Genomic DNA, 27,681 nt, shown 5'->3' on the forward strand with positions numbered 1-27,681 from the left:
GAAAAAAAAAAGGACAAAGTAGATGGAATTTAGTCCAACTGGTGTGACACCTGGATTAGAAAAGCAAAATGCAATCTCCTCTGAGTGCAGGAATTGTGGCCATGAGTGGCCAAGGCCACTTGGACAAGGCGCAGCTTCAGTAACCCCAGGATTGAAGCCTGCCCCTGTGTAGACTACTGTCACTGTTCACCATGCATTTTCAAGTCAGTCATTGCAGTGACTCAGTTATGTTTCACTAAGAAGCTACAGACACCTCTGATCCACATTAAAGGTGTTGGTGAGACAGGAAAGGAGGGCTTCACTCCATGGAAGATTTTCTGGCCCCACAGCATTGTCTCATGCAGATTGGGAAACTGGACAACACTGTAACTTGGAAACTGTATGGTGGGGAAGCACAAACAACAACCATGTAACAATAGAAATGAATTTTATTTTGTAAAAAGTTATAAAATGAATATTGTACAAAAATAAAGTCTGTAGAGAACTTTGGTTGATTAACACAAATGACTGAGACATATAATTGCAGGTGAAGTAAAAAAATCCAGAGAAGCACACTCCTGTCTTCAGTAAGGTCTAAAAACTAAAAAAAAAAAACAACCAAAACCCTAAAAAAAAAATCACAAACTTTACCCTTTTGTATTTTGAACATAGAGATTTGCTTTGGTTGCAGCCCCTTCAAGCTGCACAGAAAATGCTTTGGGGCAAGGTTTCACCAGCTGGGGCAGGAGAAGGCTCAGCCCTGAGCGCTGTCGCCGATCAGCTCCGGCAGCGCAGCTGAGCCTCGGTGCCCGGCAGGCGCTCGGTGCCACCTCGTGCCACCGTGGGGGTGCCACCGCCCCCGAGCAGCGCGGAGGGGCTGGCAGTGTCCCCGTGGCAGTGTGAGAACAGGCCCTGCGGCTGGCTCTCCAGGACTATCCACCCAGGAAAGTGGCGGAAGCTGGGATGGGTTACATGCCATGGCACCTGGAACACCTTTCTATGCCTGGTCTGGACCTTCTTGACCTCTAGACCCTTCTTCAGTGGTGCCCCAAGGGGCCCAGGGCAAAATGAGTATGGAGAGCCATTACATGCGTGAGATAAAAGGCTGGACCATGGTTTTCAATAAGGATTTTTTTTCATGTTGCTTTTGTGGGAGTTGATGCTTCACTGGTTGTCAGGCATGTCTAGTGACCTGCACTCCTGCTCTTTTGGGAAAAATGTCTCCAGAATGAGAGCTTGTGTTAGCGGTCACGTACAAACACCTTTGTTGTACAACCTCCCTCCTCCTAAGGAAACTTGGACTGTTCTGCTGCATGGGTATGATCCTGTAATGTTTCAGCAAATTATACAAAACACTCTGGTTATTTAACACAACTGTTTACTTGCAGGCTATATTAAATCCAGGGCTAACAACTAGTAAGAGGGATTTAACCTCTTCTATACGGAAGTATGGAAGGAAAAGCTTAAATAAATATAACTAGAAATTATAAGGCTAAATGTGATTATTTTCCATTTGTCAATAGTTATATGAGGTCAGTTGGCATAAAGTGTGAGAAAAAAATGTGGCTACATTTAAAATATGACTAAAATTAGTTTTTCTAACAAATTGCTAATGTTGAGCCAAGTCCTGCGACCCTCACTCGTCCAGAGCCATTGCTGCTCCTGCACGTTCACGACTGCAGAAATTTTCAAAAGGCTTAGTGACAGGAATAAGGGCTGCAGGCTTCAGCACTACCTTTTGTGAGCATAATCAAGGTTTTGTTTAAAAGAAAAAAAGGTAAAGTAAGTGATTTTTTGCATTCAAGTTAACACCTTCAATCAAAAGCATGGACCGTTGTTCCCAACGTCTTTGTCTCTCTATATCCCCAAGTGCCATCTACTTTGGCACCTTTGAAAGACACTTTAATAAATAAGGAGACTCATTACTGAACTGTAATAAATAACAATAACTTAATCTCAATAAATATCTTCTGTATACTTATGTCTCTGAAGGGATGCATTGCATCAAGTAGTCTCTCTCAATCACAATGACCAAATAGAAATGTAGTTATGCAAGTGACGTTAGTCCTTTGTAAACCTAAAGAAACGCATTTTGTGTAGGCTGGGCTTGTTATTTCTCTTACTATACTAGGAAGAAGTGCTTAAAAACTCAACTTGTTTTCACAGGTATCAGAAGAACAAAATCCTGCACTCAATTTGAAGAAACAAAAGATGGAAATAACCAAACTTAGCCAGTAAGCAGAACTGTTTTGCTTCATAAGAACTTGAGCCTGGTCATTTTGATATTTGCCCAATATCATCTTACTTACAGGGGTAATCTTATAGCTTAGGAGTTGTCCTAAGCACTCAGGAACTGCCCTCCAGTGAGCAGCAGCACAATGTGTCTTTCAGTAGAGCTGGGGGCACAGGGGATTAGTAAGGGACTCCTAAGCTACTTCTTAGCTAAGCTTCTTGGTATAACTGGTATATCATGGCATAACTACAACACAGCGTGGTATGGCAGGGTTGTGTTTTTAAGCACGTTCCTCATGGACTGAGTCTCACTGATGGTGGATTGAGTCAAACAGGAAAGGTAGCGTGCACATCATCCATCCATCGTCATCTCCACCTGAGCTTTTATCTAAATCCCCATAGGACGCCAGAAGTCTCCATCCTTCTACTCTGCCGCATGCCTCCTTATCCCCAGGCTCTCACGGCTCCTTAGTCTGTGTTCTTGGTCCTTTTTCCTCCACCTGGAGCAGACACTTCCCTGGGAACCTTGGTCCCTCTCTTTGCAGCATAGCAGGAATGGAAAACTGTGCCGCCTCGACATGCAGCCGTCAGACGCATCCACACCTTTTTGCGGAATGTTTTTTCAGTATGTGGTAAACCAGGTTATCATCCAAAAAGGACAGGTCGTCATCAAAGGCTGTGGGTCTGCAACAGGCTTGCCTCACTTTGTCAGTGACCAGTTTTTTCTTTCTGGTTAAGTTTTTTAAAATTTTGTCATAGGTGGTCTCAGCTGCATCACAAGATCCACTGCAATACCGGAAAATTAGCTCTTCTTTGGTTTCATATCCCAAATCCAAGTCGGTCACATTTAAATGTATTTCTGTTAAGACACATCCTCGATTTTTGCCCTTTTGATTCCTCCTTCCTTTTTTGTTGGAATTCTCTATGTTTGTGGCTGCATTTTGACGGTTTCTCTCCCGCCTAGAAAAAATCGGAGTCTGTTTATCTGGTGACCTCCTCAGTCTTTTAATAGTGGCTTGAATAAAGTCCACTACTTCATCAAACTGATCTGGATAATCCTCTGGCATATTAGCTGTTTGGGAAAGAGAGAAAAGGCTTTGTCACCCATCAGTTATCACAAAGTTTGTCCATTCACAACTCAAAAATATTACGCGCATGCAAGCTTTTCTGCCCATGACTTCAGAACACATGCCCAGACCCTCAGAAATCAAGGAGAATCTGGAATGGTTTAGGTCATCACAGAAACTCATTTGGGGAAAGATAAATGAGACGTATTTGTATTTCTGTGTGTGTCTGCTGATGCTTGGTAGCGTTTCAGCACATCTTTTAACACTGAATGAGCCCTGTGGAAATAGAGGGAAGGAAAAACATATCATAGTATGAATATTAGTTAAGAGGTGGATGAAGCCACCAGTAAAGAGGTTATACAGACTCTTCCCAGCAAAGTAGCAACAGGAAGAGGTTTCTTTAAAGCAATTTTTCCATTATAGTTGTTAATTATTTTCTTTTCACACCAGCAGCAGTTAGTATTGCCAAAGCCACCTGTCAATAAGGTTTTTGGGCATGACAGAAGGAGGATTTCCTGGGGTACCAGACTGAGATATTATTCCTGGATGAATGCCTGGGTTTTTACTGCTTCTAGGGGATAATTATTTTCATAGCTTTTGAATAATTTCTCATGTAAGTGTTTTGTATCACAAGATGCTGATCACACTGAGTAAAAATAGGTCAGAATAGTAGTATTATGTTAATTTTTTAGGGAAAAGTTATGAATACATTTTCCTTTTATGAAAATTTAATTTTTATTCTATTTAATTTATCACTTGGTATATCATTGATGAATTATTCAAGTAAATTGTACTATGAAGTCAATTAAATGTTTCAATACTAGCAGAATGAACCTCTTCAGGAAGGGTGAAATTAAATGTATTCTGAAATGCTTATAAATTTTGCCATTTCATCATGATTTGGGAAAAAAAAAAAAGCATTGAGATCCTTAATCTTTCCATGGACTAAATCCCTCAAAATTACCTGCTTTAGTGAATTCAGAGAACTAAGGGAGGGCCAGGCTGCCAGGACTCTGTGTGTGGATGCCCTTACCTTGCATTATTAATGACCACATCTTAAACTATATTGCAATATTGAGATCTTTTTTTCAGATTTATTGCCCCAAAAATTGAGACTTCTTCCTTTCAAGTAAGTCCTAAGAGAATGCTCCTTTCTGTACTTAACTCCTAAAACCCAACACGCAACAGACTATGTCAAACTCCTAAAGCCCAACACACAACAGACTGTGTCACACTGGTCTTGCATATAAGGGAATATCCATCTCCAGTACTCCTACAAATACTGCAGGAACGCCGAACATTGGGAGAGGCGATATCCAGTGCAGTGCACCTGGTCAGGAGCTGGTACCTACACAAAGGCTCCCACTCAGAGAGGTGCTGAGATTGGAATGGCTCCTCAGGCAAAGGCTCAGCATTTCCACTTACTCCATTCCATTACTTCCATTTACTCACATTTCCCTAATAAGCTCAGCAAGACAGGAATCCCAATGGGCGACCTGAGCACAGGCACCCAGGTCAAACAGGATAGCACTGACTCTGTTAACAGGAGGCAGGAAGGCATGAGGCTGCCCCCACTACCTAGCAAAAGTGCACCCTCATATCCTCAGTAGAAGCACCAAATACAGAGGAGATGGGGGGCAGCAGGACCCCAACTCTGCCAGTGCAAAAACCTGCTGGAACAGAGAGCATCTGCACATGATCAGGAATGGGGACTGCTGCCTGAAGTAGCCACATCCTAGAGGCCTCCGTCCATCAATAGTGAGGGATCAGAGGTTTTCTGTTGGATGTATCCAGCAAAATAGTTTAGACTGGTAAAAGAGTAATGGAGGCTGGAAACCTTGTACCTCCATGTAATGAGGGTGATACAAGGCAAACAGGGTGCTATAAGATGTAGAGTCTGGAACTGAAAAAAAGTGAATTACACTTTGTTTTATCCATGCTAAAAACAACAATCCCAGAGAGCAGTGTTCATGTTCTAACACACAAAGGATGGATGGCTGCTATCTATACAGTTAGGTGGAACCTGAACAAGGCAGGACCCGGCTCCATATCTCTGCAACATCAGTGGTAAATACACTTTTCTTGCATTCTTCTATCTCTGCAGCAGGTAACAAATACACACTGTGAGGGGAGTTGCTTGGATGGGTGTGTCCACTGGATGCACCAACCAGCTCCTTTGCCGAACAGGCTGGTCTGCCTACTCTGTACAAGTACTGCCCGGCCGAGCAAGAACCAGGTCCAGGCAATAGGTGGGCTATGTTCCTTTAAAGCAACAAGGGCTAGACATCTTTCTAGACTCAGTTAAAAAAGATGACCCACATGGAGCTCACATAACCCCCATTGCTGAAGTACAAATTTGGCCTTGACACAGATACAGATGGAAAGTAGCTGGCAGAAGGCAATTATTGCTTGAGACTGAGTAGTTTCTAGATTTCCTACACAGAAACTAGTTTTCTTAGTCTATAACCAAATTAGAGAAGGATGTAGCCCTGAGGAGATGGCTCTAGAACTGCCCTTCTCCCTCCTAAACTCCAACTGCCCTCCTCTCATACCACTGTGACTACACCAGCCCACACCTCTTTCATGTATTCTTTAGCACAACCTTTCTACCAACAGTATGATGCAACGAGACCTTGGCTATGGAGAGTGAAACACAACTGTAGGGAAACATACGAGGGCTTAACAAAATTAGTGCAGTGATCAACCATCAGGAAGGGGACAAGAGACAGCTACAGCAAAAGCCAACCTATATGTAGATATTATTGTTTGCAACATTCAGCCTTATGCTTATCTCGAGCCTGGCACGCTGACAGGGTAGTGAGAGCTCCCTCTCCCAAGAAGGGGGAAACAAAACTATGGATTAACTGAAGAGACAATCCAGCTTGGCACATCACTTGTAAATGGCTTGCAATTGAGAGGCAAAAATACCACCTAGCCCTGTGAGAGCGCCATAGGCAGGAGTGTACTTTGGCTAAATACCAGTCAGACAGCTACAGGGTAGCACTGTTCTGGCAACTATATCCTGGAGGGTAGTAGATAGGAGGAGGGCAGACCCATGTGGTGGACTGTGTTCCTGATAAAAGTGCACACTGAGATCCATCCTGGTTCATGTGTGATTCCTACCCCAGCTGCACCAAGGGAGGTGATGCCACTGAGAGCTTTCTGCACTGCAAGTGGCCTGTGATATTTCAGGTTGAGGAAACTAAATGCAACTAAAGAGCCCCACGCAATGCTGGTGACACAGACATGCACTGTCAACCCTGCAGAAGGTGCGAGCAGTAGGGCAAAAAGTAGATCAAATAATCAACTCAACAGCATTCAACTAGAGAAATCCTACCTACACACACAGACAAGCTGCACCCAGAAAATGGGGTCACTGGCAGCAAGACTGGTCCTGCTAATGTCATTAAGGCTCTAACATGAACTGTTCAAGAAGTGTTCCAAGTGCCTAATGGAGCTGAGGATCCCTGCTCTGCTCATGCCCTACTGCAACACCAGGAAATATTTTGGAGACTCACTGGGAGGAATGCCAGTACTATTAGTAAGATGAATTCCAATTTCCTGCCTCCAGTGTGGACTTTCTCTTCAGTCCAGGGAACTGGAAACTATACCATGCAGGTATCCAAATCTACCAGTAAGACTCCTGCAGTGGCCCCCAATATTTGGAGATTACATCACTGGAGGAGACAAAAGGCCTGTGGGTGATAAAAGGAAACTGGTGGAAACAGTGGGCACAGAGGTCCCCTTGAGAAAATGTGCAGGTCATCCTGGTCACTGTCTGCCCACCTAAAATTCATGTGCTGGTACAGGTTATATAGATACATCAAATCAACACAGTGCAGCTGCATTTCTGGGCTACTCAGTGAGACCTTGCAAGTTTCTGTAAGCAACACTCTCCTCTGCCTGTGGAGCCTCAAACTGGCTGTGAGCAATGCAGCAATGCTCTTTTGGCAGCTTCAACACAGTGCCAAGGTATCCCAGGTTTGCTTCCATAATTTAACAGTCTTGGCAACAGCTCCAATCCCTGCAATCAGATAATTTTCTACCTCTTAATAAATCAGTCATCAGTGTGACTACAAGCAGTCACTGGGAATGGGTCACAGGGGTCTGGAAGAAAGATTGACAACCAGGAGTGGAGGGAGACTTGTCCTAGCCCTGTGCTGATGTGCCAGCCATGGCTCCGTAGGGATATTCATCTTTCCAACAAGCATGGGTGTGAAGACCTAGAGCCTGAAACAAAACTCTGTGAAAAGCTGCTGAAATGGGACCCAGAGCAATCCAGTGGAAACACCAGCACTGACACCAGGCACAATGGGTTGAAACCAGAGGGAAATGCTGAGGAAGCTTCCATCAGACATCATACATGGATAAGCAATAACCGCTGTGACTAAACTCCGTAAAAGGCTAACAGACAGAAGGGAAGGTGGAGAAGACTGACTGCGGGATATCCCCATCCTGATGGGCACGTGGTAGATGTGCTCCAGGGATGCTGAGACCTCTCTACACCACAGACATCACACTCTGTGCACTTGTTTGGTCTGTGCAGTGTTTTAAGTTCTACTGGGGGCAGTGGGGGTGCTGAGCAGAGCTGTGGCCAGGGAGCATCAGCACTCATGGGGGCTGCCTTAGGGAGCAGCCATGGTTTGTAAGCTGAATAAAGTTTTTGGTAGAGGGGTACTTTGTTACCCTTCTGTTTAGAAAATGTTTATAGTCTCACAGCATCTTAGCTTCTCTCACACTGCATGGACTGCACTGACTTGACTGTGCAGCAGAGTTTGCTGGGGGGATTTCACACCCCTGCAAGGAGCAGATACACATTTTGCATATGTGTGTATGTGTGCTTCGTTTACACATACACACACACAAACACAACTAATTATACACACACACGCACACATTTTTTCAAAACAAACTAGTTTACTGACAACACTTGCCTTCTGCCGGAAAAGCTGAGAGAACAAACACATAACAGATGCCTGTCATGTTGTGCAGTGTGCCAGCAGAAAATGATGGGATAATGGCATTAAAGCAGCAAAGATCTCTGAGGAGTAGTCCCCAGTCTCAAGCTCTGGGGTGTGAAGGAATTAGAATTTAAAAACTGATCCTGGACACTGTCTGCCCCTTTTTTTGAAAGCTATCTAGGACAGGACAGGATGGGACAGGATAGGATAGGACAGGATAGGATAGGACAGCCAGAGCAGCATAATACAGGTTGGCCAAGGTTGTCTTGCTGTGTGATGCACCTCAAAACATGTGTTTCCCAAAGGAAAGGAATGCATGTCCTACAAAAGTAAAATCCTCCCTTAGGGAGCATGGGGTCTTGCTCAGAGGGTGGGAGAAAGGCTCACAGACCCCTCTGGTTGGGTGCGATGGGCTGAGCCCCACCACTTAAACCATGGTGCCATAGACTGGTGTGAAGTCATGAGGTTTAGTTTGGGTTTTATGTCACAGTTCTCAAAGCTGTTTCTGACTGCCCAGCTCCCTGAGGAAGTCCCTTGGAGGCAGCCTGTCTGCAGGCACCTGCAGGTGTTTATGCACCATCCCTGCCTGGTGTCCCTGCAGCAGGAACCTGGGCAGGCAGCAGGGCCTGTGGGAGCTGCATCCACCACCTGTGTCCTGCTGTGCTCAGCTCACTCTCCTGCAGCTCCTTTCCATGCTCCCTCTTTCATTACCCTGCCACCCAGGCAGGAACAGGCAGAGCCTTTTCCTATGGCTGCAAAAAGAGCACGAGACTGTTGGGTATTGATGACAGTCCATGTGCTACTGTGCCTCTGAGCACCTTCTCTGTATCCTTGTCCAGCTGAGCAAGGGCTCTTGATTTGTGAAGATTTTCTCATATAACCAGAAAAATTAATAAAAAAGTAAAGGAAGGAAGGAAGGAAGGAAGGAAGGAAGGAAGGAAGGAAGGAAGGAAGGAAGGAAGGAAGGAAGGAAGGAAGGAAGGAAGGAAGGAAGGAAGGAAGGAAGGAAGGAAGGAAGGAAGGAAGGAAGGAAGGAAGGAAGGAAGGAAGGAAGGAAGGAAGGAAGGAAGGAAGGAAGGAAGGAAGGAAGGAAGGAAGGAAGGAAGGAAGGAAGGAAGGAAGGAAGGAAGGAAGGAAGGAAGGAAGGAAGGAAGGAAGGAAGGAAGGAAGGAAGGAAGGAAGGAAGGAAGGAAGGAAGGAAGGAAGGAAGGAAGGAAGGAAGGAAGGAAGGAAGGAAGGAAGGAAGGAAGGAAGGAAGGAAGGAAGGAAGAAAGAAAGAAAGAAAGAAAGAAAGAAAGAAAGAAAGAAAGAAAGAAAGAAAGAAAGAAAGAAAGAAAGAAAGAAAGAAAGAAAGAAAGAAAGAAAGAAAGAAAGAAAGAAAGAAAGAAAGAAAAGAAAGAAAGAAAGAAAGAAAGAAAGAAAGAAAGAAAGAAGGAAAGAAAGAAAGAGAAATGTCATAAGACTCATGCAAATAGGAATCTAGCAGAGTGATCAGGCTGGGGGCACAGCTGGTGAACACCTTCAACAGAGTGAGACTCACTTAAAATACTAATTTAAAAAACAAACCAACCAAACAACCAAAAACCAAAAAAAAAACCCCTAAAACCAAACACAAGAATATTTGCCTCATCTTCTTGCTGTTTGCAGGCTGTTTGCTTGTTTCCTAAACACTTAGGGCACAGTCAGATCATAGCTTTGACCCAGACTCCCAGGTTTGGAACATCCTTCTATAATGCAAACCGAAATTCTTGCCTCACTGACGTTCTCTGGAACCTGAAGCTTTGACTTGCCTGTCCCCCCCAAGCACAGTCTCTGTCCCCTGGGCACAGGCAGAGCTGGCAGCACACACGAGGGAAGGGTCCTGCAGCCAAACAGCCACGGCACTCCCCATCAGCCCCGGGGAAATCCAGCCCTCAGTTCTGCTTTGGGAGTGCAGGGAAATGTGCCTTCCTGCGGGCAGCCTCCCCACTGCAACCCCCACAACCTGTCCTTGCCTTCTTATTTAATTAGAGACAGCATGTGACACCAAGACTGGGATCTGGTCCCTGTGCTTCTTAGAAGGATAAATTATAAAGTGTTCCAATAGACTTCTACACGAAACAGGTCTAAATGGAAACTCACACCAAATGCATCCCATTATCAAAAAACAGTCTCCATTAAGTAAAAATGCACAATTTATTTCTACCTGTTCAAATGTGATCACAATTACATTTAAAAAATCTATTAATTTGATTTTGCTATCAACAGATTCATTTTAAAGCTGAATAGTCCCCTATGTGCAATGGCAGCAACCTAGCATGATAAAGCAAGAAATCCTCAGGCTGTACCTGATTACAAACTGATGGTTTGGATCTTCAGTTTTTGAGACAAACATCCAATTTTTTCTTTTGATGCCTGGGTATGGATTTAAAAGACTAACTACCGTCTCTTCTAACCATGCTCTCTCTCATGGCATACAAGAAAATGTTAAACCTTGTAGATTGCAGAAGAATGATTTATATAGGTGGGTTTTCCTTTTTTTTTCAACCTCATAAAACTGCCACATTATTTGGCACTTCACAAACCCGGAGCTGAAGTGAGGTAACAGAAGTCACAAAAGGTATATTAAACATTACAAAATTAGGTTTTGCTTTTAGATTGCAGTTTTAATGCCTGCTTTTGTGACAGTGTATAGCTATCACACAAAAACATTAGACCAAACACTTAACTGAATTATTTCACCTGAGAATTAGAGAAGTTCAAACAACAGGATCAGACCCTGAAGGATGATTTCAAAGTTCTAGGGATTTAGTCCAGCTCATTGAAATGGTAAGGAATACTTCGAAAATGTAGATCCAGATCTGCATTAGGATTAAATGGCCCCTTTTCAAAAACAGTTCTGGTATTTAATCTGGGACCTTCATAATCAAACCTAATCAATCAAATTAAAAAAGATTACTTGACTTCATAATCATGATTTAATTTTTTTAAAAATATTTAGCTGCTTTGCAGTATTGTTTTCAGGTGCTTATTATAGAGGACATGGCCTGTCTGAACACAGAATGCCTCCATCTCACACCACAGGGATGTATTTTAGGAGAGATTTGAAGCAATTTTTTTGTGGAAGTGCAACCTTATTCAGATTAAAAATACTAATGTGATGATCATTCTGCTTTACAAACTGAGAAAGTAGCAACTGTGGTGGGGATAAAACATTTGTTTTATTGAAAATGAAATATTTGGTATAAAAAGACAATATTATATGAACATATCTAAGTGAAGGCAGGCGTTAAAAATAGTATGCCTAAACGTTTTTGGTATTTAAACAATTAAAATACCATCTCTCTGAGGCATGACTTTCTTTCATGCCTTGCCTGAAAATCCATGGGACCAAGAGTGAAATGGAAACTCATTGGTTGCATGCATTAGGAAATAGAGCATCAAACAAACCAGGGTCAGCTCATCCTTAAATGTTTAATAGAGTTCTGTATTACCTCGCTCCCAGCCCATGCTGTGACTCCCCTCAGACTCAGAAATGGAGCCTCTCCCTGGTGTCACCTGTCTCTCATCAAGGCAAGTGCTAAAGAACCTGGTGGGTGATGCCAGGGCCACTCACACCGCTCAGGTACAATGAGACAATGCTGGTAAAAGGCACAGGATTGACCTTCCTGGTGTTTTTGCTCCTGATGGAGCAGTCAATTCTGTGTTTGTAGCTCACTACCTAACCCTGCAGCTTCCCACGTCGATCATAATGACAAATCCACAGATTTGTCTGTGGATTTGAGTCCTTTGTACAGAGTCCTTTGTATTTTCACTCTGCAATGCTCGGCAGTGCCTCCCTTTCTGTACTCTGCTTGCCTTCTTGCAGGCAGAAATGCTGGTTCTCAACAGAGGCAGAGAGTGGGGAGACAATGGGACCACTGCAGCTGTTGCCAGTGTGGGAAGGCCCTAAGCACAGGGGGAAGCATCCAGGTCAGATGGACTGTGTGAGGCAGGGGAAGTCATGAGCAGACCTGCTCACGGAGTTTATTGCTCCTCACCTGGTCCAGGTTGCTCACAGTGCCCAATGCTGGGCTACCCTCCTTTGCTCACCCCCACCTCTGCCTCTCTGGGGTGGGCAAAGGAACACCTCACCCAGCAGTCAGGCAGCAGAGGAGCAACAGGAGGATGCAATCTTGCCTCTGGCACAGAGCTTTGGCTCACCAGCTCTGAGCACCACACAGCAGTTGGCATTTCAGCAGCTGCACCTGAGATTTTGTGGCATCTCCTGCAGATGCTGCCAGGAGCCCATCTGTGCTAGGACCTTATCCTAAGGGATGTGAGCACCCTCAGAGCATCCCTGCATCAGAATTTACAGCACAAGAGTGTAAAAGGGGAAAATAGAAAAAGTGTCAGTATCCTGCCTGAAGCCACCGACCAAGTAGGAACCAAACCTGGGCAAGACACATACCTGTTGACTCCTCCATAAGATCTGGTACCCTCCCACATCCATACCATGCTGAGTAAATACCCAGTTTCCCAGTAAAACCTAGGTTTACTCCCAATATTTTGTTAAGCTAGAACCTCAAATCCTGAGTATATATGAGGGAGACCCGAAACCTGCAACCTCTGTTAGCATGAACACATGCAGCCAGTTAATAGGCAAGCATGCAGGTTTTAATGGAGGAAATACTGGTGGTACTTTCTTCACCATCCCTGATGCAGAAATGAACCAGCCCAGCTCTCTTATGACATCAGTAGAAGCCCACGATGCTAACCAGCCCCTCTTTAATAACAGTTCACTGAAGGGAAAGAGCACGCTTAAATCAATAACATCAGCTATTGCTGGAATGCCTGTGCTCTTATGCTGCATCTCCCTTTGGGTTTTAGAGCATCCCCAAGGAACAAAAACATGCAGCAAAGCAGGAAGAACAGACTCTAAAGGGACCCTAACCCAGTTTATTCCCTGTGGCCATAGACTGGCAGAGCAGTCTGGGCAAAATCCTGGCTGATGTTTCTCTTGTGGCAATCTCTGCTGCTATCAGATGTGATCTGGTCTATAAATAACACATGATCTTTCATTGTTGCCTTTCAATTGCCTGCATTTCAATGTGTTTACAAAAGGAACAATATGGAAGGTTTTAATATTGCTGGTTGAAAATTGTTATTGCTACAGAAATCAGTCCCTGGCTCTAGGGCAGGTGCATGTGCTCCACTGCAGAAGGGCTCTGCTGGGAAGTGTGGGGTGGCACTTTGCCAGATAAAGCTGGTGTGTGCTCAAAGAGCAAGGTCCTTCCTAACTGCTACACTGGGTGCTACATCCCTTCAGAAATATCCTAAGTAATGGCTGATTTTGCCAAAGAAATCACAAATGCTTTGGATGGAAGCAGAGATAGTCCAGCTATTTGTACACAGTTTATTCAAAGGAGATATGACCAGCTTGCCTCTAAAAGTGTGGCCACCAGAGAATTTTTGGCATACTGCTATAACCCTGCCCAGCCACAACATAGGAAAATAAATACATGTGTTTGCTTATTTTGAAGAATATTCCTGTGCAATAATCTTTAAAGTATTTGCACAAGTTCCAAAGACTTCAAAGAAATGTACCTGCAGGTTTCAGTCGAAGTGATGTAAAATAGAGCCTAAACTTCTGCTAGGTCATTCGAGTGGCTTTATTCCTTAAAAAAAATGCTGCTACATGAAATACCTCACAAAATTAATTTTAAGTCCTTGGTCTTAAAACATATTCTAATATATATTTTTGTCACAACATTTTATTTGCAGCTGTGTTTTTGATCCTATTTTCTTTCTTCTCTTTGCAATCATGACTGAAATTCCAAGAACAACTGAAATCTTTCCTGTGGTTCTCTTTACCAAAGGATATTTCTTGATCAGAAACTGAGCTGGTTTTGTAAAAAAATGACCACTCTGCAGTACTAACCACTCTACCAGCACTAATGTGTCAGTGGCCTATTTAGATCTCAGATGATCCTGGACATGGTTATGCTGCAGTATTTTGTATTGCTTGTTTATTTTTACTTATTTGCACTTATTTCTTACTGCCTCAGAAATATGGGAATCCACAACAAATGTGGTTATGTAGGGTTTGGCCTATGTACTACAAGTTTTATGTTTCAATCTCTAGATAGTGGTGGGGGGAGGGATGAAAGCTGGGTATTTGCACGTAATATTCACCTCTGAACACCTGCAATTGTGGCATGGTGGGACTTAATAATCCAAATGGCTTCTCAAAGCTTTTGTAACTTTAATTATTTTAAAACAGCTTTTTGCAGTACTAACTAGGAACAGCATAATTTACGAAGACATTACAACCTATCAGTCAGAGGATCTTCTACTGGTGGACAATGACTCCTCCACTGAATTCAGTGACAGTCTAATGAATATTTAACACAACCGAATTCTTCAGGTTTTCAAGGAATGTTATGAAGCTCTGCAAATCCTGAACAAGGATATTTCTAAAATATACTGAAGAGTCTTATGAAAGATAACAAAGAAAAGTATGTGAAGGTATGTTATCTGTCAATAAACACCTGCAAAGCATCCAACAGCACCCACAGTTTCACTGGCAATCTTTTGAGGTTCCTAAATTGAAAAGCAGCAAAAAACTAACACTTGCAGCAAAGGATAACTCAAAATGAGAAACAGAACTTTATTATCCTGCAATTCAGAACTTTTTTTTTCCTTAAGTCACAGAGTGCTCTTCACTGGAGTATATTCAGCATTTATACCTGCGACTGCAGAGGAATTTGCTTTTAGGGCTACATGCCTGTGGATTTAACCACATCTGACTGGTTTCTTTATTCTTCTAGAATTTTGCCCATGAATGGACCAATCTGAATGCTTGGGATTTCTGAAAGCCTAGATAACCTGGGTGTCCCTGTGCAAACAAACTTTAGGACATACACAGACATGCCGGCTGTGCTGGATGCACGGGCTGAGCTGGGCACACACAGATCAGATGGCACAGGGTGGCACCTGCTCGGGGTGGCTGATGCCTCCCTGATGGGTTTACTGTGCAGGGCAGGTTACCCCTGCAGCTCCTGGGTAAAGCACACACGCCACACCGTAGGTGTGCTGAGCAGGAAAGCCTGGGCAGGAATATGAGAGCTGCAGTTTGTGACATTGAATGGGCCTAATAAATATTGTAGGGAAGGAAATGAATTCAGCTGGAAACATAGTTAAATACTGGTTTTGACTCAAAGAGCCCTACAATACCACTGTTTTTTTTCTAGATACTTTCCATATTAGTTAATAAAGTTGCATCTAAAACTAGTAGCTCAACATTAAATACACCTGCGAAGGAGTAAGGAGAATTTTTAACAGAGGTATAACACAAACACACACCATGGTGTGTCACAGCATATACCAAAGGAGCTCCCACAGTGAATGACCATTCAGTAGCTATAGAGTAACCCAGACACCATGATGCAAAATCTATTTTTTCCTCTTACCAGGAGGGAAAATCCTATGGGGAGATGTTTCATTTAATTCTACCTGCTTACCACTAGCTCTTAGTAAAGGCTCTCACTTGATCAAGAGAATACCCATCATACCATGGATTTTAGGACCCTCCAGTCCTCACGTACATGTTGATTATGTTCATCCAACAGCAAGCAGTTACAAGATGTATTCACTGGCGACTGTGTATAATGCAAACAAGTGTTTGGCTCCCTCTGCACTGTCATGCTTCTGAGGCTGCTGATTTTGTATTTAGTTTATAATAATGTGGTTTATATTTGTTCTACTTGCATTTGGTATTTAAGCTAATAGTGTTCTTCCTCCAGAGGATTGTAGCATAAGGGAAACAATGAAGCAGTTACAAACTCTACATCTATTCTGGGTTTTGTGGGTGTGAAATAAGCTATCCCATGAATATTGATGCTAAAACACCTACAAATACTGGATTCATCTCCAATGCACTGCATTTGCAGAGGATACTCCAGCCTCCAGTCCAATTAAAAATGCAGAAGATTGCAATTGCTAGCACCCTCTGCCATCTCTGATTACTGCCCTGAACAGCAAAGGTCAGCACATTACACCTGATCAGCCCAGGAGGTTAGAACCCTGCCTGGAGCCTGAAATGAAGGGAGGTTTCAAGCCAACCTGAAAGGCATGGGGCAACATCAGGTGACCTCAGAGTACTTTGCAGAGAAAGCAATCCTATCAAACAAGAACACAAAAAGGTGTCAGGGGCCTGGGAAACAGATGTGTTCCCCAGCAAGATGTTTGGCCTGCCCTTAGGGCTGGACTTGATCTCACAATCCTGCTAAGCCCTGATGCAGGTGGTGTGTGGGAGACACAACTACTCTGGAGTAAGAGTAATGGACCTTGGAGCAAATGGCTACAAAGGGATTGCTTTAGGGGACAGCAATGCACCTCTCTGAACGCACACAGCACCCAGGGCCCACACACTGCCCTATGCATGTGAGGCAACACAGGGATGATGGTGCTCCCACCACTTTGTGAGCTGTCCCCTGCCAAAGCCCTTAGCAAAGCAGCTGACCAACAGCAGCCACAGAGATGGGAATACATGGGGGCTGCAAGCACACCTCTGTGCTTGTGGCACATTGTGCCCTGATGGCAAGAGAAGCCTTCAAGTGGAAAGGGAAATGTACATGGTGTAGACACTGATTGCTCTTGTGTGCTTAGTTCCATGTCTTTGCTGTGCTGAAGCAAATGCATGGCTGTGCTGAAGCCATGCACCAGATTGTAAGCGGAGAGAACAAAGATGTCAAAGGCACTGATGGGGGTGACCTGAGCAAAGTGCTGCTGCAGCAGGAAGGCAGCGATGTGCCTGGGAAGGATCAGCCTCACAGCCTGTTTGCAGACTGTTTGCCAGACACTGCACACTTTTAAATCAACAAAGAGCATAAAAGTGCACCAGAGTATTTCACTGCTCTCTTGCAGTCACCTTTCTGCAGGTCTCCCCTGACTCATCTGACTTGGCTACATAGAGATTAATTTCTAACCTTCACACTCGATTGTCGTGTTAACTGCAGCCCTACAAAGATCACAGAAACGCCCTGGGTTTCCCTCAATTTCTGATGTGAAGAACAGTACTGCTTCCTTTGCTCTTGCAGTCAGGCCCATTTGTTAGTGATACACAGAGTTAAAAAATCGAGACCAAACTATCAGCCCTTTCTCAAATGACTATCCTGGGCAATAACCTTCCACCCAGCTCTGCATGGCTAAGCCCATGTCTGTACCCTGGAAAAAGAGATAATATTGATACTGCCACAGCTCAGGTAAAACACAGGTTGTCTTTCTTCCTGCTTCTTGTTTATCCAATCCACAGGAAAGGAAAAAAAGAAGATGCAATGATGAGAAGTTTTGCATACTAGGAACTGAGAGAACCACAACTTCTGCCTATCCCCTTGAGCTGCTGTAGAGGAATCAGTTTACCACGGACCATATTCCCAGAGGGCAGTTTCAAGATAAAAGCAGGCATTGTACAAATACAATCACTCTGGAAAGATGGAGCATTAATGCTCTCCCACCCTGAAGTTTATGCAAGAGTCACAAACTGACTCATGATGCTTTCTTGCACCAGCACCTCAGCCAGCTTGTGCAGAGGGGAGCAGCATGGTGGCCTGAAAAGCTGATCCCTGCCTTTTGCAGGACAGCACTTATCCACCACATGGCTTGCCATGGAGAAGAAGATCACCATGTGTGACAGCCCCATGATCCTGGCAGGCTGTAGCCCTCTGAGGAAACACTTCTGGCCAATCTCCCTGAGTGGAGGGGCTGAAAGGATGTCAGGGTTGCCAGTCTGTGAGCAGCAGGAGCCCAGGCTGGGACACGCAGAGGCGAGAGCCCAGGCAAGATTCCAGCAGGGGGGAAACACTAGCAAGAGAAGGGAAGAGAGAAGACTAAACAGGCAAGGGCATAAATGTGTGTGTATGGAAGAGATGGGTGTTTGGGAGGGGTCAAAGTGAAGTCACAGCAAATGCTCGGTGCCTCCTCGCTGCGTTAGCCTGGCTGCTCCCAGAGAAACCAGAGTGTGGCTGCCTGCGACTGGAGCTGTGCAGGCGCAGGGAAAGGACATGCCTCCAGAAAAGGAGATAGAAATGAATCCCAATTACTGGATACTGTCTGTATCCTGTAACGAGCTAAACAGAGAGGGGGATGAGCAAGGGCAAAAGAAGCAACCTTCAAACTGCGTCTGCGCCTTTGCTAAGCGAACGTCTCCACTATTCATGTGAGTATTCACTGCTTCTTACTGAGTCATATTACCTCTCTCTTTAGAAAGCCACCAGAGTTAACATAGCACTCACATACCACTGTGAAAATCCTGTACCTGCTATTGTAGACACAGGACCTATTATTAGCAAGGCATTATTATCTGCCATTTGGATTGTAAACTGTCTTACTGTGAGCTAGCTCATGTGGATTGCTCTGCATCAGGCCCCTAACCCTGCCACAGCTACTCTTCCGTAAATTTCCATGTGGACACACTAATTTCGAGATCAGAATCCAAGGAGGATTTAATGAAGCTCAGCAGTACTCCAGGATGTGTACCGCGCCTCCCATCACGGAGCCAAACCTCCATCGGGACTTGCGCCCACTACAGGCAGAGAATAATTGCATTGGCAGGTCTGAGCGGGGAGAGGAGGCTGAGGCGCTGCAGAAGGCGTTTCTGTGCTGCGAGGGGTGTGAGCCAGATCCTCCTCTCGGCTCCTCTGCATACAACAGGCTTGTACCACCCACCTCCCCACGTTCCTCAACCAGAGGGATCCTAAGACTGCCAGGAAGGCAGGGCTGGAGTGGGCAGGGGGCATTGCAAGTGCAATCGTCAACCCCCAGCTTTGGAGAGTGACTAAGCTTGGAGCTGCTCGAGCAAGACCAAAGCCAATGACACTGCATGTGGAGAAACAGGGGCACAAAACGGGAGGATCCTCTCCTCACCCTGATGCCTGAGCAAAGGGAAGCGAGTTTAGCAAGACAGACAGCAGTTGCTACAAAGGGGAATGTTTCTTACAGTCACTGTGCACAGCATAGGGAGGCAGCAGGCTGATGGGGGAGAGATCATCTTCAGGTCCCTCTACCACTGAAGGGGACCCCTTGGAAGGCGTCTTACCGGTGGGCAGGGGCAAGGTGGAGACCGTGTTGAGCAGCACCACGCAGACAGCCACAACATCCCATAACTTCATCTTAGATCTCCTTCCAACACGGGCCCCTGGCAGAAAGGAGAGGCAGGGTTAGCTCCCAGCTGCTCTGTTCCCCAGTCCTGCCCCAGCCCTGAGACAAAGTTGAGCAGTCTTGCAGCCCAGATCACACTGGGTCACCCAGGCCAGGCCTGGATGGAACAACAACTGCTCCTTGCAGCCAGAGGAGTGAGGTGGGCTCTCCCCAGTCAGTGAGTGGTGTGGGAGAGGGAGGCACAGGATGGCCTCCAGTCCCTTTATGCCTGAGAAAGCTGCACTGGGGAAGGCAGGCATGCAGGCCCCACAAGTCTGTCTGACAGGAGTGTGACCATGTGCTCTGCCCTGTGCTCACTGGCAGGCAGGTCACCTTGTGCTTGTCCAGCACCTGGGCAGCACCAGGGCACTTGTTCTCAGGCTGGCCCGGGTAGAACTGGGCTCATCTGGGGTGCTGGTCTGTGCAGACTTGATGTGCTACAAGCAAAGCTTCTTTTCCCTTTCCCTCTCTTCCCCTTTACCTCACCCCCTTCCTTATTCTCTTTCTTCTTCCCCCCACCCTTTCCCTTCCACTATCCAGTCTTCCCTTTGCTCTTAATTTTTTCTCTCCTTTTTCCTTTCATCTTCACTTGCTACCTTTTTTCCTTATACACCTCCCTTTCCCCATTCTTTCCTCTCTCCCTATTGTCTTCCTCTTCTCTTCCTATTTCCCTTCCCCCTTACTTCAAGATTTCCTTTTTTTCCTTCCACTTTCATTTTCCTCTTTGTTTTCATCTCCCTTTAATTTTCCTCTTCCCATTTCCCACTCCTTGTATTCTTCTCCTCCCCTAGTCTTTCTCTTTCTTTTTATTTTCGCCGATCCTCCTTCTTTTCCCTTCTCCCCTTCCCTTCCCTTGCGCCTTTTCCTTTTCTTCTCCTCGTTCTCCAGCCGCCCTGCCCCAAGTCTGCCACGGCACGTACCCGCTGCCCTCTGCCCGCCGCCGGGGCTTGCAGCTGCCCCCGGCCCGGTTCGGCCGGCCCGGTTCGGCCGGCCCAGGGCAGCGTCGGGCCCGGGAGGCGCAGCCCCGCCGGGAGGACCCGCGGAGGTGCCGGTCCGGCCGCGGGCTTAGGGCGCGGCTGCCGCTCGGTGCGCGCTTCCCCGCCGGCCGCTGCCTTCGCACCTCGCCGTGTCCGGGGAGCTGCGGGGCGCCCCCGGGACAGCGCCCGCCCGCCCCGCCCTGCCCCGCGCTCCCGTCCTCGCCCTCACCTCTGAGCTGGTCTCGTCGGACCCGAGATGGACATTAACGCCGCGGAGTCGACCAGCCGGCCGGACGGTTCATGTGGGCAGCTCGGGGTCCGACCGCCGGCGCCCTCTTTGCTCAGAGGAGGGGGAAGGGGGACTCGCACGGAGGAGGAGGAGGTGCGAGGTCGCGGGTCTGGATGCAGGCAGCGGGCAGCCGGCAGCGCAGTCCCGGCGGCTCCCCCGCCGCCGCCGCAGGTGCTGGGCCCGCGGCAGGAGCGGCGCCCCGGGCTCTCTGCCCGCCCCGGCCCCGCGGCCGCGCTCAGCAGCGGCGGGAGCGGCCCGAGCCGCGGGGAGCGCCGCCTGGCAGCGGGAGCTGGCGCTGGGTGCTGCGCTTGGGACCCTGCCTGGAAATCTGAGAAAGACACTCCATCAACAACTGCGGGGAGTCAGATGAAGACATCAGCGCTCCTGTAACGCCAGCTCGTCCAGCACTGCCGGGAGCCGCGCACCGCTCGGACGCGCACACCACGGCGGGAGAAAAAGAAAAAAAAAAAAAAGAAAAAAAAAAAGAATACCAAGAAAAACCCCACCCCAGCGGAGGAAGGAAGGGGAAAATGATTAAAAAAAATAAAAATCGAACCACCCCCCCCTCAGCCTGCTGTAAGAATCAGAGGCCGGCACTGGGATTTGTAGAGCCGGTAGCAGCAGCAGCAGCAGCAGCAGCGAGGCTTCCTCCTCCCGAGCGGGGTCCCGTCGCGGCGAAAGCTTAGATCCAAGCGGGAGCGCGGCGGGAAGCTGGGCCGGTGCGGGAGCGCCCGCTCCGGCTGGGCCTGGGCGCGCCGGGCTCCCCGGGCGCCGGCGGGGCTGGGTGGGGGCGCGGGGCTGGGCGAGGCGCGGGGGGCGCCGCACCCGCGGACGGAGCGAGCGCGGAGCCGAACGTGCGGACGCGGGGGCTTTGCCAGGGCGACTCGGCGCGGCAGATGGATTTATAGGGCCCTTTGGCAGTGACGCGCCCTCCGCTGATTCGCTTTCAGACCCAAACACACGCTGGCCCCCCGCACCGGACCCCGCGGAGCCTCCAAATATCTCCCGGCTGAAGTCACCGGCCCGACATACCGTGGGCTGCGCGGCCGCCGGCGCAGCCCCGCGGCACCCGCTGGCCCCGCGGCGGCGGCGGGGCCGGGCCGGGGTAACCCAACACCGCGTCCCTCCCCAGCGCCGCTCGCCGCGCTCGCACGGACGGACTGACGGACCGACCGACGGCTGGCGGCGGCGGGGAGGCCGCCCCCTCCTCGCCCCTCGCCGGCCGCAGGTGCCGCCACCGCCGCGAGTCCCCCGCGGAAGCCGCAGTGCGGGGCGCGGGATGCGGAGCCTCCGCGCAGCCCGGCCCCGGCGCGGGGGGTGGCGGTGCCGGTCGGACTCGCCGAAGGCCGCGGCAAAGTCGCTGTAAACAGTGTCGACTTTCAGCCGTGCGCCGTGTATTTATGACTCACGCAGTTGTCCGGAGGTATGAGATCCTCATGTCTCCGGTGCTGCGGAATTAGCGCGGCGGGCGGCTGGGCAGCGCAGGGTTTGTGCGGGCGGTCCGGAGACCGCTGTCTCCGCCTCGCGCGGCTTCTCATTTAAAACAGTCTTTGCTTCTGGGTATTTAATTGTTGTGGGGGGAAGGCTCTCGGGTGTGGGATGGAGGAGCGAAACCCGCAGGAGACCAGGTCGGTCCCGAGCACCGGAGCTGCGGGACGGAGGGACCCGCGCCGGGCATGGCCGGGCCGTGCCGGGCCGCCCCCAAAGCTGACACCTGGCTGCGGGTTTGTTCCGTACGCCCTCCAGCCCGGGTGTGCGGATGTGTGTGGGTACGGCTGTGCGTTCACACGTGTGCGCACCCGCTCGGCTCTCTCTCCCGGGAAGGGCAGCGGCCCCCAGGCCGTCCCTTCGGGGGCCGCCGCCCGTCCCGGACCCCGCGGGCATGGATGGCTGCCTGAAGCAGCGACGGCGGCCAGAGCGGCATCCCAGGGCGAGGGAGGGTCCGGCAGGGCGGGGAAAGGGGGAGAGGGGCGCCGAGCCCCGTCCGGACCCTGCCACCGTCAGGGTGCTTACCCCGGCTCTCCCAGTCGCCGCCTCGTCTGCTGAACGCGACTTTCGCTCTTCCCAGTCCCCCGCCTAAGTCCCAGGCCCTGCAGGGAGAGGAGGCAGAAGGCAAGTGAGACCAGCTCCTGGTGCATGTTCTAGGCTTCGTGCACAGCCCATCCGCGCCGCTTGCACCCTCCCTGCTCTCCTGTCCAGGGAATGGGGTGAGGACCGTGCGTGCGGGCTCCAGAGCCAAGCGTGGGCACGCCAACAAACACTTGTTTGCTCTCCATCAGTCTGAAATGCACATAACCCTCCAAGCTCTTAGCGGTGAAGGAGATCTCAGGCCAGGGGCTGTAGCACAGTAGAAGGGGTCGCAATCAACTCACCAGGTAGAATGGGAATGAGCGCAAATCCCTGTGACCTCCAGGGGACTAGTGAAGGTTTTTGAGATGTTCATTGGAAATTTGGAGGGGTCTGCTGAATGTTGTCTGGATGGGCTGCCAGGACAAATATTTCTGAAGAAGGCATCTTCTAAATTTCTGTTGGGTGACAAGACAAAGAGACAAACACAAAATTTCTTGTGAGGGCCTTTGTGCAGCATGGCTTTTCCATCACTGCAGTCATCTGCCTGCTGAGGGGAAATTTCACAACTATCTTCCATTAAATGAGGCATTTGTGATGAAGTGGTCAGCCTTTCTTGGGACCATGTTCCCATATCTGCAGAGGCAACAGATTTGTGACTCAGAAATAATGTCTGAAAGAATTAGATTTTGTTTTAACTTCAGGATATTTTTTTTCCTAGCTGTGCCACTTGAAGAAAGAGTAATTTGCATGAAAGAGATTTCTTCTTAGTATAGGAGAGTAAAATACTCCCCAAAGTGATCTGCTTTAGAAATATTAAACAGCATTATACATAAATGTAAATGTTCACTTAAAAGTAATCTTAACTTTTTTAAGTACAGACAATCTAGTGATAGGTGCCTGGAATAAAAGTTCCTGAAGTACAGCCTCTTTGCAGGCAGCAAATGGGACAATGAGAGAACAATCTGTTGAGAAGAAACAGATTGAAAAGGGTATATGGTATCTGTACAATAAGGACACAGGAGTCTGATAAATGCATCTGTTTCTCTGTTTCTGTGTGTGCACCCCAGAGGGGACGGGAGAAGGAGAAGGAGAAGGCCTTTCAAGAAGCAGTGCTTGGTTTGGGTCAGTGATACTGTTTCAGGTTGTGCTACCTCTGCCACAAAATTATCCATGTGCGGTTGTGAGATGGGCGCTGGATGGAAGCGCAGTGTGCACCCACTGCTCTGTGCACAGAAAGCTTTCCCTGGCTCCCACCCTGAGCGGAGCACAGGGATGGAAACAACGTGGTGCCTCCATTAAATGTTGGGGACTCTGGCACGCTGAAATGAACGTCTTGGTTACGCTGTTTGTGGTGACGCAGAGTCCTAATATTTTAAGTGGAAGATCATTAACTGAAACTTTACTGCACATACTGGACAAAATGAGCTCAACACATTATTCTTTTGCATGGGTTTTGTCAGTGCAAAGCCACTAATTTTCTTTAAATAACAGAAGGTAATGAAGCCAAGACAGAGATTGTCCATCTATTATACTGCAGGAGTTTATTTTTCCTTGCTATTAAAAGCTGCTGAAAGCCCATTCTTTTAGCTTGTGTGTTATTTAGCTCACGTGAACCAGAGTGAAAGGAAATGTTAGGCAGATGTCTTCGCTGCACTAATAGGATGGTTGAAATAAATGGAGAGCAAACCTGCTAGTTCTTAATCACAAAATAATGTACCTGCCTCTCCCTGTGCTGCCGGCACAAATCTCTTGGTAAGAAGTGTTACTGAGAGCCCTGGGCACTCTTTCTTGATGGAAAGTAAAGTAGCTGCTGAAAGATTTCCATAGTTCTATTAAAAGCTAACAAAAACTACAAAAACTTCAGAATTGATTATTTTTTCTATACAGATCATGAAAGTTTTGGAGCTGCTTGAGATAAAACTCTTTTTGGTGAAGAAAAAAAAAAAAGAATGTCTGCTGTCAGGAAAAAAAAAAGCAGGAAGAGAAAAATGACCCATTCAGACCTAAATAAAGTGTGTCTTTACATTGTAAATGTTGCCTCTTTTAAAACAAGCTAAAAAGCTGCTTGATATTATGCAGTATGGTCTCATTTTTTGTTTATATGTGTCAACATGATGTATAGATCTCTTAAGATGTCAAGCGCTCCATACTGTAATTTCTAAGTTACCTTTGAAGTATGAAACATGATTTCCTAGTCGCGGTATGACTGCTCAGGCAGTAAGAGGTGGCTTCTTTGGTATTGGTAACAGAGGAGACGGTGCTGTTGTTGAAGCAAGTGCCCTGGGAAGTCATCCAAGTGCCAGGAACAGGCACCAAGGGCTGCAGGCTGGGGAAGCAGCTGTGCCGTGGGCCACATCTGCCTGCTCCTGTGCGATGTCAATGCCCTTGGCCATCCCTAGGCCTGCAGGAGATCCCTGCAGCCTCTGGCCATTGCCTGAAAGAGCTTTGAGGATTAATTCCCTTTCTTTTTTATTTAAGATGATTAAGGCTTGTAGTGAATTCATCATTCTGGGGACATGGGTGGCTGTTCTGGTCTGCACTGACATCCAACACTGGACCTGCCTTTCCTGCATCCCATGGGATGTGTATTATCATGACTTAACTGGTGGGCAAGGGGTGAGACACTGATTTAGGTAACAACTGGAGTGAAAATGTGGCAGCTGCCTGGCTAGAGCAGGTTTGTTGGGGCCTGAGACGTGCCCACCTTGTGCTGGAGCCCAGATAGCCTGCTCAAGCAATATAGTTAAAGCCATCCCTAATTGCAGTGTTTATTGAAATTATTATTGTGAGCAGTGCCAAGGTCTGTGCTTTGGCCTGGGGGCTAACTGCTGCCTTTTGCCCACATCCTCCTCACTCCTGCCACAGGGGGTGGCTGCAGGGTGTGCCTCCTGGCCCCTGCCGACTCCTGCACCTATGTGGAATGATGTTTCCTGGTCCCAGCATGCCAGTGACTGTTCTACCAGGGTGATAGCATCAATGGTTGGGCCTGGCAGCATCCCTGCAATGTTTATTTTCCTGGGATAGGTGCAGCCAGTGTGTCTGCACGTGCTTCAGGCAGACCTCCCAGTGCAATGGAAACAAGTCCTAAGCAGGGCCTCACTTCTTGTTGTGGTGGGAGAAGGGGAGAAGATACCCAGTTTCTAAAATTGCTGTGAGATGTGGCAAGCAGGGTTTAAGAGCAACCTTCTCTTTCTACTGATATTTGTGCAACTTTATTGTAGAGACCTACTCGGATTGTTTAACTTGTATATTTATAGGTGGAATTTAACATGCTGTGGGCAACACTGTAAGCAAACTGTGGTTAAGAGTTCATCTGGGCAGTGTCCTGTGCCCAAATTCGCCCCATAGCTGAAGTTCCTTTATTCTTTACGAGCCATTTTCCAGGGAAATACCAACAGATCATGCAAAGCTTTACTGGTAAAGCCTTTCATGTAGTAGTTCTCTGGCAGAAAGTCATTCAAAGGACTAAGGAATCATGAACTCATGACCTATTGTAGTCGCATGCTTTTGAAGTGGAGCCTGATAAGAGAGGGTTTAAAACTTGCTAATTAACGGTAATTGTAACAGCTGTCACATGCTGCTACTGTTTTAATTGGCATTAATCACAGCTGCATCTCTATTATGCTGCTACTGGGATTCTGGTGTATTTAATCTCAGAATGTGGCACCTTCTGAGAGATTATGAGATCATAAAAGCATGAGGGCAACATATTTGTCAGGGTTGAAGGTTACTAATCTGTGCTGAAAGCAGCCAAGAGGAGCAAGCCATGCAGGGGGAGAAGTGGAACCAGCAGTGACACTTTGCAAAAGTGGTGAGCTTTACTCTTTGGATTCTCTCTCCCAAGGGCTTTTTCTGTATTTCTGTATTTGAGCTCTGCTGTCAGGCGCTGGCACAAGGCACAAGGAAGGTTTTTTAGAAGTATTCCTTAGCTTGTAAGTTCTGCCAGGAAAAGCTGTCAAAAAAAAAAAAAAAACCAAAAAAAGCCTCAAAAACCCATACACCAAACTCCATCAAATGTTATGAGATAAGCAGCAGAAGCTTGATCCTTTTGGATCAAGATCCATGTTAGCTTGTTACTAAGGATAGAAGGAAACATCTGAGTAGTCTGAATGGCTGTGGTGCATCCAGCAGAGTATTTAGCTGTTTGCTTGTAGCAGTTTTACAGCTGTGAGTGCATTGTCCTTGTAAACCACTGGAATGTCAGATAGCAGTGGTTATCCCTAGCTCTGGTGGCTAGGCAGATGTTTCTGATAGGATGAGCAGAGAGACATTGTCACTAGGGTTGGTTATGAGAACAACTGGGCTATAAATCTTCAGCTTCTTGCTTATATGTGAATCACCATGTAGTGACAATTAATGGATACTTTTTCTTCTCCTTGCAAATGTGGAGTTATGGTAGTGTTTTTTTCATTTTTAAAATAAACTGATTATATTGTGTGCTAGTTATGAGCTTGTATTTCTTCAACATACTGGCTTATGTTGGGAAAACTTTGCTACTGCTGAAACTAGAAGCATTTATTTGGTCTCTGTGTTCAGAAAGATACAATTATGATTACACTATAACAGAGCAGAAACTTTACGTCTTGTTGCAAATTCAGAGAAAATAGCTCACGGGCAAAATAAGCATAACAATGATTTATGAAGTTGTGAACTTACCCATATGAAAATCTTCAGCAGCTAGCAAAAAAAGTCCTTAAAATTTCTCGGGGCTGTAGTCTGGGATGAAAATGCAAACTGGCACATTTTATTTATTCCAGGGTACTTTTACAATCCCTCAGTAAGAGCACTCTTGCCTTGTTTTTCATGAAATCTCTGCATGAATTTGACATAGACCTCTCTCCCATAGCAAGGAAAAGTGTGGGGGAACTGTACCTGCATGATCTTGCCCACACCCCTGAGCTCCCCACAGTTAGTGAGAGTCAGAGCTGCAATGATGTGTGTGAGCTTCA

The 27,681-nt window shown here is 47.1% G+C and overlaps 1 protein-coding gene and 1 long non-coding RNA gene across 3 annotated transcripts in view; one reads left to right on the forward strand and one right to left on the reverse strand.

Moving 5' to 3' along the window:
* Window positions 1-410: 410 nt before the first annotated feature.
* GDNF (glial cell derived neurotrophic factor) lies at window positions 411-20,743 on the reverse strand. Of its 2 annotated transcripts, none has more exons than XM_063180514.1 (3): window positions 20,603-20,743; window positions 19,296-19,394; window positions 411-3,283 (listed from the first exon to the last, which is right to left on the reverse strand). In XM_063180514.1, the coding sequence occupies exons 2-3, from the start codon at window positions 19,366-19,368 to the stop codon at window positions 2,799-2,801; spliced, it is 558 nt and encodes a 185-aa protein (XP_063036584.1). In that variant the 5' UTR covers window positions 19,369-19,394; window positions 20,603-20,743; the 3' UTR covers window positions 411-2,798. The 2 variants fall into 2 exon arrangements, with proteins under 2 accessions (XP_063036584.1, XP_063036583.1); XM_063180513.1 differs by having other exon boundaries at window positions 19,197-19,394.
* A 1,268-nt stretch (window positions 20,744-22,011) lies between these two features.
* Window positions 22,012-27,681, forward strand: part of LOC134431995 (uncharacterized) — a 32,497-nt gene continuing 26,827 nt past the window's right edge. The window contains exon 1 of the long non-coding RNA XR_010031180.1: window positions 22,012-22,085. This is a non-coding gene — a long non-coding RNA (uncharacterized LOC134431995). The remainder of the gene's footprint in view (window positions 22,086-27,681) is intronic.

The sequence above is a fragment of the Melospiza melodia genome, chromosome Z, assembly GCF_035770615.1.
Source record: "Melospiza melodia melodia isolate bMelMel2 chromosome Z, bMelMel2.pri, whole genome shotgun sequence".
In the NCBI taxonomy this organism is placed as follows: domain Eukaryota; kingdom Metazoa; phylum Chordata; class Aves; order Passeriformes; family Passerellidae; genus Melospiza; species Melospiza melodia.